Below are 13126 nucleotides of genomic sequence, written 5' to 3' on the forward strand. Positions count from 1 at the left end.
CTTTTTATAGAATACAGATGGCCTCTGCCATTATGTCTTTTGTTTTTGTTGTACCATCAGATTCATACTGAGCCACTCATCGTAGGGTGAATAGTCAAATTACTCTTACATTTTCTTGTTATTTTCCAGCTTGTCCAGATTATTATCAATACAACACACTTGGAGAAATCCTGTAAGTACTTGGAAGAATTCATCACCAATATCACTAATGTGCTTCCAGAGACAGTCCACACCACCAAACTGTATGGCACCACGACTTTTAAGGTGAGAAAGCCCTACATTACTGTAGAAGTGCTTCTGGTGTGCTGGGGCATTCTACCTAACATGACTTTGTTTCTCCCATATGTCATACATGGTCTTCAGAATAAGTCCTTATGATTTCCTTAGAAAAACAAATATCAATGCTAATTTTGGGGTGTTTAAACTAAAAACAGTCTACAGCTGTGTCCACTAAATCTTCCTTATATTTCATTCATGAAAATGACTATTTCCTCAGTTGACCACCTGACAGGCAAGTATTTTTAAATATGGTCTAGAAAAGAGTGGTTGCAGCTGAAATCAACAGCAATTTAAAAATTTTAATTTAGCTATCCTTTCTTTTCTGTGTCCTGGGTCCAGTTTTTTTTTTCTTTTAACTTTACATTTTAGTGAGGAATTTCTGTCCCTTGCTATTGTAGTTAGCAATTTTATAATCATCTTACAAGGCCACAGGACTAATTTTGATGCAGTGTTGGATTAAATGGAAAAAATGACACTCTTATAGAGCAAAAGAAGACTTGATGGTAGATGAGTTTCTGGAGAGTAAAGAGCCTTAGGAAACTCATTTATATTGCCACGTGAGCTTTAAATAAATATTAAGCAGGGCAATATCTTAAACTAAAATGGTAGATTCTGACATAATGGCCAACATGTATGCTTTGGGAGTTTGTTATTGTTTGATTATTTTAGTTCTGAAACAAATCTATGTCACCCTTTTGAAATCTAGAAGTTGTTAATTAGATATGAAGTGGTAGAGTTGAAATCATGATTTATGTTTATGGTATCTCCTTTTTTTGATCATTTTGTTCTCTGTGCCTATTTATTGGTACCTTCCCTTGAGAATGGATTTAACAGAAGAAATCCAATTTGATTCATATTGCTTATTTTATTTTAAGACATATAAAAATTGTTGGTATGATCTCTTTTTTCTGTTCCAAGAAAAACAATATGAAAGATCCTGGCCAATGCAATCTTGAGAGAGAAGAACAAAGCTAGAAGCATCACACTTCCTGATTGCAAATTATATTATAAAGCTATAGTAATCAAAACAGTATGGTATTGGCATACAGACAGATACATAGATCAGTGGAACAGATTGGAGAACCCAGTATTAAATTCATGCATGTATTGTCAATTAATTTATGACAAAGAGGCCAAGAATATACAATGAGGACAGGATAGTCTTTTCAATAAAAGCAAGTCAAAACTGCAGTGAGATAATACCTGAGATAAACACATGTTAGAATGGCTATCATCAAAAATACAAGAGATAACATATACTGGCAAGGATGTGGAGAAAAGGGAACCTTGTACACTGTTGGTGGGAATGTAAGCTGGTACAGCCACTATGGAAAAGAGTATGGAGCTTCTTCAAGAAATTAAAAATAGAACGACTGTGTGATATGGCATTTCTGCTTCTGAGTGTGTATTAAAAGGAATCGAAATCATTATCTTGAAGAGTTATGTATACTTCCATGTTCACTACAGAATTAATCATAATAGCCAAGATATGGAAACAACCTGAGTGTCCATCAACAGATAAATGGATAAAGAAAATGTTATATACATATTCTCCATATATATATCCATATATATGTGTGTATATAGATGTATATATGAATATTATTCAGTCGTGTAAAATGAGGAAATCCTGCCATTTGAATCTTAAAAAAATTCAAACTCATAGAAACAGAGAGTAGAAAAGTGGTTGCCAGGAACTGGGAGAGTGGGTTTGGCAAAAGAGAGAAGTTGGTAAAAGGGGTACAGACTTTCAGCTATAAGAGGAATAAGGTCTGAGGATCTAATGTAAAACATGGTTTCTATAGTTGATAATACTGTATTGTATAATATTTGCTAAGAGGATAGAACTTAAATGTTCTTACTAAAAAAAAAAGATAAATATGTCAGGTGATGAATGTGTTAAATAACTAGATGATAGAAAAGAAATCCTTTCACAATATATTTGTATATCAAATCACCACAATATGTATTTTAAATGTCTTATAATTTTGTTTTCAATTGTACCTCAGTGAAGCTGAAAAAATGGAAAAAGTGAGATGTGTTACAACAAGATATTCTTTATCTATGTTTACGATTAGGTTAGCTGCTAGATGAGTTACACATTCATGATGTGACCATGGGTTGTTTAAAACTCCCTATAAAATTACTTACAACAGAATTAATTATGCATGATATTATGTTGGTATGTTTACTTGTAAACTTTTCAATGATGTCTCCTTGTAGTAATACTGATACAATTTTACTGAGGGAAAGGCTTATTTCATAAAGAGGCCCCAATTATTAGTATGAAAATATGACAAGAGCTTTAAGAATTTCAGGACGACCTTCCTTAGATAGTTTAAAGGAATTATAAGTGCTCTTAATATTAGCATTATTATGGAGCATGGGTAATAATTTTATCAAAAAGATTTCTACATGATTTCTACATGTGGAAGCCAAAATTTCTCTAGGAAAGAAAATGAAGGAGACGCTTATAGTTAAGTGTTCAATAGAAAATAGGAGTTAGAGAGTTAGAATATGATGTTCATTTATACTTGTTTATCCTATGGGGAATATGTAATATGTACTGCTATTCTTCCCCTAATCCATCTCAATTTTCTTATTTCAAGGGCTTTTCAAATTATGGTCAGAAATCCTCCCAAAGGGTGGCTTGTGTATTTTGTTGTTCCAGCATTAAAATTGCTGAGGGAAAATTAAAGGCAGACAGGAAGCCATAGAGGTTGAGCAGCCAGTTAAATACTTAGTAAAGGAGACGTTCTGGAGACCACTAAAGGTCATGTTGACAGTGCTTATTGGAAACACTGATTGCTTAAAACACATTGAAAGTTTATTTTTACCAGGACTATTTCAGACCAACTAACCCAGAACTCAGTATAAACATGGCAATTATAACAGCTACATATTGTGTATTTTCCTAAGCTACTGTTTCCAGAAAACTTTCACTTGCAGATGGAAACCTTAATGCTGAAAAAGGGGCAAAAACAATCAGAAGGTCTTCAAGGTATTTTCTTGCAGAGTTCCTTCTTGTTTCTACCATATGTGACCTAATCAAGCTGGTATCCTTAGCTTTCCTTGTTTATAAGAATTCCCTCACTTACAAAATAGAATGAAGGTATTTATTAATTTACCCCATCACAAATATTGCTTGTGTACCTACTATAAAATATGGAAGAGAAAATACTTAGTCCTTGGATTTAGAGTCTATAATCTACGGGGAAGACAGACACTGTAAGTTCTATAAAGAACTGTGCAAAAAATGCTGGAATAATGTAATAAATACATTAAATCTCTCACTGATTCTCCAAGTTTTTATAAAGCATCTGCTACATACCAGGCAATAAACCAGTCTCCTGACTTTACACAGCATATATTCTCGTGAAGGTGATAGATGATACAGAAACAAAAAATTTAATATAATGTGAGGTAGTGGTAAGAGCTAGGAAGAAAAATAAATGACCTGAATGAAATAAGAAATTGAATCACTTGGATTTCTGATAGATAAGCAATCCAGTCAGAGGTAACAATATGGTAGAAGGTATTGGTGTATTCAAGGTGATCAGTATGCAAGGGGGTCAGTCTGGCCGTGAAGTATTTATTGGTAAGGGTGGTAAGAGACAAGATCGTCAGGAGTCATATGATTTCTGGACTTGTAGGCCCCAGTAAATACTTTCTATTTTATTTTGAAATGAAATATGAGGTCATTAGAAGATTAGAAATGGTGGTGATAACCTGATTTATGATGGGTAACCCTAGTTGCTATGTGGAAAATATACTATAGGTCAGTAAGAGTGGAAGAAGAGAATCCAATTTGAAGGTCATTGCAGTAGTCTAGGTAAGAGATAATGGTCACTTGGACTACAGTGGTAGGGTTGGAAGTGGTACGAAATATTTTTGAAGATAGAGATGGCAAGTTTTATTGCTAGATTAGGTATGAGATTATAAGAGATAGAATGGAGTCAAGGATAATTCCAAGAAACTTAAACTAAGCAAACTGGATTAACTAAGATGGGGAACAGCGAGAAAATAACAGCTTTGGGGAGTGGCAGTAGAATCAAGATTTCCATTTTTCACATATAAAGCTTGAGGTATTTATTAGTCATTTATCATAGAGATTAAATTGACAGGATAAAGTCTTAGCTGGACATAAAAATTTAGAATTCATAAGTGTAAAGATGGTATTTTATGCCATGGAGCTGGCTTTCTTTTGGGAATTTAATATAGATAGAGAAAAGGTGTGAGGATTGAGCTCCAAGGGAAATCAACACTGACAGGTCTAGAAGAAGAGGTGAGTGGTACTTATCTCAGTTCTGAGACCTTCAGGGAAGACTTACCAGAAAAGGCCCAGTAGGAGGTGTCCAGCAGGAGTATCTTGGGACCAGCAGGAGGTGTCCAGGTGGAGAAAGGATGAGGAGGGAGTAAGGGACATTTTTAGGTGAGGCAACTTCATGTAAAAAGATGAAATAATGAAATAAAATCATACTTCTTTGGTGTAGAATAAGGGTAGCAATGACATAGAGAAGTAGGTAAATATCAATTGTGAAGCACTTTGTTTTATAATGATAGATAATTTGGACTTTATCCTACTAAAGTCTTTGAGAGACTTCAAGCAAGGGTGTGTTGCAATTTTAAAAATAATCATTTACTTTGCCTAATTAGAAGGAAGGAAGGAATGATAAAAGCATGGAATGCAGGAAAGGAATGAGACAAGAAAAAAGAAAGGAAGGAATAAATAAATCACAATTACTTGAAATTCATAATCAGAGGAAATGAAATACCGAGAATACTTTGTATAACTTTGTGCTAATAAATTTAATGATCTATAGGAAAATATGTGATTAAAAAAGTGATTCAGGAAGATAAAGAGGACTCCCTGATGGTGCAGTAGATAAAACTCGGCACTCCCAATGCAGGGAGCCCAGGTTCAATCCCTGGTCAGGGAACTAGATCCCAGGTGCATGACACAACTAAGGGTTTGCATGCCACAACTAAGGAGCCTGTGTGCTGCAACTAAGGAGCCAGTGAGCCACAACTAAGGAGCCATGAGCCACAACTAAGGAGCCCACATGCTGCAACTAAGACCCAGTGCAACCAACTAAATAAATAAATATTAAAAAAAGAAAAGAAGATAAAGAAAATTGACATAACTATGAAAAAAATGAAAAAGTTGTTAAAGACTTCCTAAAACTGGGGAAGATTCACATGATTTTACCAGTGAATTCATTCAGGCTTTCACGAAACAGATAATTTCTGTATAATTTAAACTACTCCATATCGTAGAGAAAAATGGAAAATATCTCAGTTAATTTTTGTGAAGTCAACATAACAATGATTCAAAACTTAAAAAAAAAAAGTTCTGAAGACCCTAGGGGCTGGACAGGAATAAAGATGCAGACGTAGAGAATGGACTTGAGGACATGGGGAGGGGGAAGGGTAAGCTGGGATGAAGTGAGAGAGTGGCATGGACATATGTACACTACCAAATGTAAAATAGATAGCTAGTGGGAAGCAGACACATAGCACAGGGAGATCAGCTCAGAGCTTTGTGTCCACCTAGAGGGGTGGTATAGGGAGGGTGGGAGAGAGATGCAAGAGGGAGGAGATATGGGGATATATGTGTATGTACAGCTGATTCACTTTGTTGTAAAGCAGAAACTAACACACCATTGTAAAGCAATTATACTCCAATAAAGATGTTTAAAAAAAGATAATAGCAATTGATAAAATAAATATTAGAGCAACAGAAAAAGAGAGATTTGGTCATAAAATGAGGTTAGCTAATATTTAATAAGCTCATGATTCCCTCAGGTGTGCCAGGCTCTTTATGAAAGTTATTAGATTTAATAAAGGTGTTAAAACTATGGAAAAAAATATAGTAGCTGAAATTAAGTTTAAAAATAAACTTAAAAAGACACCATAAACTTAAAAAGACACCATAAAATCCCTGAGCAATTAAAGACAAATATTGATGTAAAAATCATAAATAATAAAATATCAAACAAAATCCAGAAGTGCATAGAAAGCAGGGATAAAGCAATGTTAAGAATGCAAAGATGATTAGTATTAGAAAGTTGTTTAAAATTATTCACTACTGTAATAGATCAGGTGAGAAAAAATGCATGAGTATTTAAAAAGATACTAAAAAGGTATTTTATGTAAGGCCACATCTCTTCCTGATAAAATCTCTTCGTGAACCCCTCTATCAGTAATTGACAGATCAAGGAGGCAGAAAATTAGTAAGGATATTGTTGAACTGAATGGTGCTATCAATCAGCTAGATCGAATTGACATTTATAGAATACTTCATCTAACAACAGCGTAATACATATTCTTCTCAAGCTCATAAGAACATTCACCAAGACAGACCATGTTTTGGGTATTAAAGCACATCTTAAAAATTTTTAAAGAATAAAAATCATATAAAGCTTGCTCTCAGACCAAATGGAATTAAACCCTGGAAATAAATAACAGAAAGATAGCTAGAAAATCCCCAAATATTTGGAGATTAACCAGCACACTTCAGAAAAACACTTGGGTCAAAGAAAAAGTTTCAAGAGAAATTAAACAGTACTAAATTAAAATAAAGTATAACTTACTAAAATTTGTGGCATCAGTGAAAGCACTGCTCATAGGGAAATTTATAGCATTAACTGCATAAATTCCAAAAGAAGAAATTTCACGATCAGTAATCTAAGCTTCTACCTTAGGAAACTAGGGAAAGAAGAGCAAATTAAATCCAAAATAATCAAAAGAAAAGAAAAATTAGAGCAGAAATAATTGAAAACAGAAAAGCAAAGGAGAAAACCAATGAAACCAAACATGGGTTTTTAGAAAGATCAATAAAATTGATAAACTTTGAGTTAGGCTGACCAATAATAAAAGACAGAAGACACAAATTACTAATATCATAAATGAAGAAGGGTTCATCACTACTGATTCCATGGACATTAAAATATTAATAAGGGCATATTATGAACAACTCTATATCCACAAATTAACAACCTACATAAATCGAACCAATTTTTTCAGAGACACAATTTACCAAAACTCACACAAGGAGTAATAATCTAAATAGCCTTATATCTGTTGAAGAAATTGAATCAATAATTAATGGCTTTCGAAAATAGAAAACACCAGGCCCAGTTGAAAGAAGTTGAGCAAGACACAAGTAAATGGAAAGATATTCAATGTTCATTAATTGGAAGAATTAATATTGTTAAAATGTCCAAGCTACCCAAAGTGAACTACAGATTCAATGCAATCCCTATCAAAATGGTACTTTTTTTTACAGAAATTGAAAAAAATATATTAAAATTTGTATGGAACCACAAAAGACTCTGAAAATCCAAAGCAATCTTGAGAAAGAACAAAGCTGGAAACAACACATTTCCTGATTTCAAATTATATTATAAAGCTATAGTAATGAAAACAGTATGGTATTGGCCTACAAACAGACACATGGATAAATGGAACAGATTGAAGATCCCAGAAATAAGCCTATACATACATGGCCGATTAATTTATGACAAAGGGGCCAAGAATATACAATGAGGAAAGGATAATTTCTTAAATAAGTGGGTTTGGTGAAACTGGACAGCCACATGCAAAAGAATGAAACTGGATCTCTGGCTTATACCATAGACACAAATCAAATCAAAATGGATTAGAGACTTGAATGTAAGACTGAATCCATAACACTCCTAGAAGAAAACATAGAGGGTAACTTCTTTGACATTGGTCTTGGAGATGATTTTTTGGAGTTGGCACCAAAAGCGAAGGCAGTAAAATCAAGAATAAACAAGTGGGACTTCATCAAACTAAAAACTTTCTGTACAGCAAAGAAACCATCAACAGAATGAAAAAGCAACCAATGGAATGGGAGAAAATATTTGCAAATCATGTATCTGGTAAGGGGTTAATATCCAAAAAACACAAAGAGCTCATACAACTCAATAGCAAAAAAACAATCTGATTAAAAAATGGTCAGAGGAACTGAATAGACATTTTTCCAAAGAAGACATACAAATGAGCAGCATGTAAATGAAAAGATGTTCAACATCACAAATCTTTAAGGAAATGCAAATCAAAACTACAATGAGATATTACCTTACACATTAGAGTGGTATCATCAAAAAGATAAGAGATAGGGTATATATCCAGAGAAAATTCTAATTTGAAAATATACTTGCACCCCAGTGTTCATAGTGCACTATTTACAATAGCCAAGACATGGAAGCAACCTAAATGTCCATCAGCAGATCAATGGTTAAAGAAGATGTGGTATATATACAATGGAATACTACTCAGCCATGAAAAAGAACGAAATAATGCCATTTGCAGCGACATGGATGGATCTAGAGACTATCATACTAGTAAATAAAGTAAATCGGGCAGAGAAAGGCAAATGCCATATATCACTTATATGTGGAATCCAAAATATGATACAAATGAACTTATTTACAAAACAGAAGTAGACCCATAGACATAGGAAACAAACTTATGGTTACCAAGGGGGAAAGGGGATGGGGGAAGGATAAATTAGGAGTTTGGGAGTCGCAGATACAAACTACTATTTATAAAATAGATAAATAAAAAAGTTCTACTGTATAGCACAGGGAACTATATTCACTATCTTGTAATAAACCATAATGGAAAAGAATATGTGTGTGTGTGTGTGTGTGTGTATAAAATATATGTATAGCTATACTTTGCTGTACACCAGAAAATAACTTAACATTGTAAATCGACTATACTTCTATTAAAAAAAAGAGACACAAGAGATAACAAATGCTGGCAAGGATGTGGAGAAAAGGGAGCCCTTGTGTACTGTTGGTGGGAATGTAAGCTGGTACAGCCACTATGGAAAACAGTATGGAGGTTCCTCAAAAAATTAAAAATAGAACTACCATATGATCCAGCAATTCTACTTCTGGGTCTATATTCAAAGGAATCAATATCTTGAAGAGTTATGTATACTTTCATATTCATTACAGCATTAATCAAAGTAGTCAAGATATGGAAACAACCTAAGTGTCTCTTAATGGATGAATAGCTAAATTACACACACACACACACACACACACACACACAAACCCCCCACATACACACAGTGGAATATTATTCAGCCATTAAAAAAAGAAGAAAATCCTGATCAGTTGCAAAAACATGGATGAACCTAGAAGGCATTATGCAAAATGAAATAAACCAGATAGACAAATACTTCATGGTATCATTTATATGTGGAATCTAACAAAAAAAGTTGAACTCATAGAAACAGAGAGCAGAAACATTATTGCCAGGGCTGGGGGGTGAAGAAATAGAGGTTGATAAAAGGGTACAAACTTTCAATTGTAAGATGAATAGTCTGAGCATCTAGTATATAACAATGTGACTATAGTTGATTACACTATTGTATAAATGATAATTGCTAAGAGAGTAGAACTTCAGTGTTCTCACCAAAACAAACAAACATAAAAGTAAATATGTGAGGTGATAGCTGTGTTAATTAACTTGATGTGGGGAATCCTTTTGCAGTGTATACCTATATTTAGTCATTATGTTTTTCATTTTAAATATCTGACAACTTGGCAGTTATATGCTAATTAAGCTGAAAGAAATTCTACCTAATATTTAAGGATGAAATTTCACCACTTCTCTATAATATTTTCCAGGAGATAGAAGCAGAGAGAATACTACGTAACTCACTTTATGAGGCTAGCATTACAATAATACCAGCCAGACATCGCAGGAAAGGAAAGCTACAGACTAATATTTCTCATGAACTTAGATGCAGAATCCTCAACAAAATATTACGAAATTGAATCCAACAATGTATCAGAATTATACACTACCACCAAGTGTGTCTGCAAGACTTATTCAACATCAAAAATCAAGTATTGTAATTCATCACATTAATGGGCTAAAGAAGAACAATTATAGAATCATATTAATAGATATAGAAAATGCATTTGACAAAATCCAACACCTATTCATGATAAAAACCTCTCAGCTAACTATAATAGAAGGGGAATGCCCTCAACTTGGTAAAGAACATCTACAAAAGTCCTACAAATAACATCATACCTGATAGTGAGAAACTAGAAACTTTCCTGCTAAAATCATGAAAAAGGCCGGAATGTCCTTTTATACCACTCTTATTCAACATTCAGTAAGCCATGAAATAAAAGACTTACAGACTGGGAAGACAGAGATAAAACTGACTTAGTTTACAGATGACATGATTGTCTAAGTAGAAAATATGAAAAAATTAATAACAAAAAGCCTGCTGGAAGTAATAAATGAATGTAGCAAGGTTCAGCATATAAAATTGATATACAAAAGTAATTTGCTTTATCATTATACCAGTAACAGATAACTGGAATTTGTAATTAAAAACATAATGCTATTTACATTAACATTGAAAAAAGAAATAGATATAAACCTAACAAGATAAACAAGATCTATGTGAGAAAACCTGTAAAACTCTGATAAAAAGTAATAAAAGAAGTAAGGTCTAAATAAGTGGAGATATGTTCCATATTCGTGGATAAGAAGATTCAATATTTTATCAAGATATCAGTTCTTTTCAACTTAATCTAAAGATTCAGTCCCAGTCCAAATTCCAGCAACTCATTTTGTGGATATTGACATATTGTTTCCAAAGTTTATGTGGAGAGGCAAAACACCCAGAATAGTCAACACAATATTGACGGAGAAGAACAATGTTGGAGAACTGACACTACCTGACTTCAAGACTTACTATAAAGCTACAGTAATCAAGACAGTGTGGTATTGGAAAAAAAAAAACAAACGATAATTAGGTCAAGGGAACAACATAGGAGCCCAGAAATAGACTCTCGCAAATATAGTCAACTGATTGTTGACATGCAGTAAACTCGGTTTAATGGAGAAATGAAAGTGTTTTCAATAAATGTTGAAACAACTCGACATCCACCTGCAAAAAAGAAAAAAAAATGAACCTAGACACAGATGTTACACTTTAAAATTGAATTAAATATTTGAGTTTGAGTTAAACTCAAAAAAAATTGAATTGAGTTAAAAATTAACTCAAAGGGGATCACAAACTTACATGTGAAACACAGCACTATAAAACTCTTAGAAGATAACATTAGGGAAAATGTTGGTAACCTTGGGTTTCACTATGACTTAAGGTACAGCAACCAGAACACAATCCATCAAAGAAAATACTGATAAGATGGACTTCATTAAAACGAAAAACTTCTGCTGTAGAAAAGACACTGTTAAAAGAATGAAAAGAAGGAGAAAATGTTTGTAAAACGCATATCTAATAAAGGACTTATATCCAAAATATACGAAGAACGGGTAAAAGTCAACAATAAGAAAATTAAAAAGTGGGTTTAATGTGGGCTCACTTTAAAAATGGGCAAAAGGTCTGTATAGATACCACACCAAAGGATGGAGAGGGAGTTATAAGTTAAAACAACAGTGATACCATTGTACAACTCTTAAAAAGACTAAAACTGAAAACACTGACAACAAATGCTGGAGCAATAGCAGCTCTCATTCATTGCTGGTGCTAATACAAAATGGTAATGTTATTTTGGAAGGCAGTTTGTCAGTTTCTTACAAGGCTAAACAGAAATAGTCTTCCCATGCAATTCACCAGTCATGCGTCTTGGTAACTATCCAAGTGAATTGAAACGTTAAGCTACACAAAAACTTACACATAAATCATTACAGTAGCATTATTCAAAATTGACTACACTCAGAAGCTATCAAGATGTCCTTCAATAGGTAAGTGGATAAACAAACTATGATACATCCTGACAATGGAATATTATTCAGTGATGAAAAGGAATGAATATCAAGCCATAGAAAGACATGGAGGAAAATTAACTGCACATTGCTAAGTAAAATAAGCCAATCAGCTACATACATGGTTCCCAGTATAAGACATTGTAGAAAGGCAAAGTTCTGGAGAAAGTAAAACGATGGTTTGTTTCCAGGATTTGGGGGATGAGCAAGGGAGGGATGGATAGAGTAGAGTGGATTTTTATGACAAGAAAACTATTCTGTACGATTCTGTAATAGTGAATACATGACATTATCCATTTGTAAGTACCCATGGAACTGTACAACACAAATAGTAAACCCTGATGCAAACTGTGAACTTTAGTTAATAAAATATCAATATCAGTTCATCTCTTGTAACAAATGTTCCACACTAATGCAAGGTTTTTTAAATAGGGGAAACAGTGAGAAGGGGGATGGCGGGCACTATCTGGAAATGCTCTGTACTTTCTGCTCAATTTTTCTTTAAGCCCAGATTTCTAGAAAATAATGTTTATTAATTAAAAGAAAACTTAGTAAAATGGGAATTCAAGGACAGTATTAAATTATCATACAAGTAAGTAAATATGTAAGCAGAGAAATGCTCTTAGAACTGTGTTCAGATAAGTAAACATAGTCAATGCCTATATTATAGTATGTAAATACCTGTAAAATTATGCAGCCGTTAAAAAGGTGAAAATGGAGAGGCGGGTATGAGTTCGAGTAAAGTTTTGGGGGTAGAATTTATAGGACACCGTGACTATGAAGGAATGAATGGAATCTAATATGTTGCTTAAATCTCTGCCTTGGCCTGAAATGAACAGGTGAAGAGTGGGAATTATGATTATTCTTGTCCTGGACTTACAGTATTCAAAGTTTCTGTGAGCCATAATGCAGGAAACAATCAGAAATATGGGTCTGTAACAAGAAAGGGTTTGGACAGATATAGTGGAAGCCATAGGAGGTGCTGAAATCATCCAGTGGAAGTGAGAGGATTAGAGGCCAGAAAAGTAAAAGTAAAACTATGTCCTGAAAGCCA

The 13126-nt window shown here is 33.6% G+C and overlaps 1 protein-coding gene across 3 annotated transcripts in view; it reads left to right on the forward strand.

Moving 5' to 3' along the window:
- The window catches only part of EXOC6B (exocyst complex component 6B), a 618471-nt gene that overhangs the window by 327547 nt on the left and 277798 nt on the right, over positions 1–13126 (forward strand). For all 3 annotated transcript variants that reach the window (XM_024756397.1, XM_024756398.1, XM_024756399.1), the window contains one exon: positions 130–264. In XM_024756397.1, the coding sequence (XP_024612165.1) occupies positions 130–264 (135 nt within the window). The remainder of the gene's footprint in view (positions 1–129; positions 265–13126) is intronic.

This window comes from Neophocaena asiaeorientalis, unplaced genomic scaffold, assembly GCF_003031525.2.
Source record: "Neophocaena asiaeorientalis asiaeorientalis breed wild unplaced genomic scaffold, Neophocaena_asiaeorientalis_V1.1 scaffold303, whole genome shotgun sequence".
NCBI lineage: Eukaryota > Metazoa > Chordata > Mammalia > Artiodactyla > Phocoenidae > Neophocaena > Neophocaena asiaeorientalis.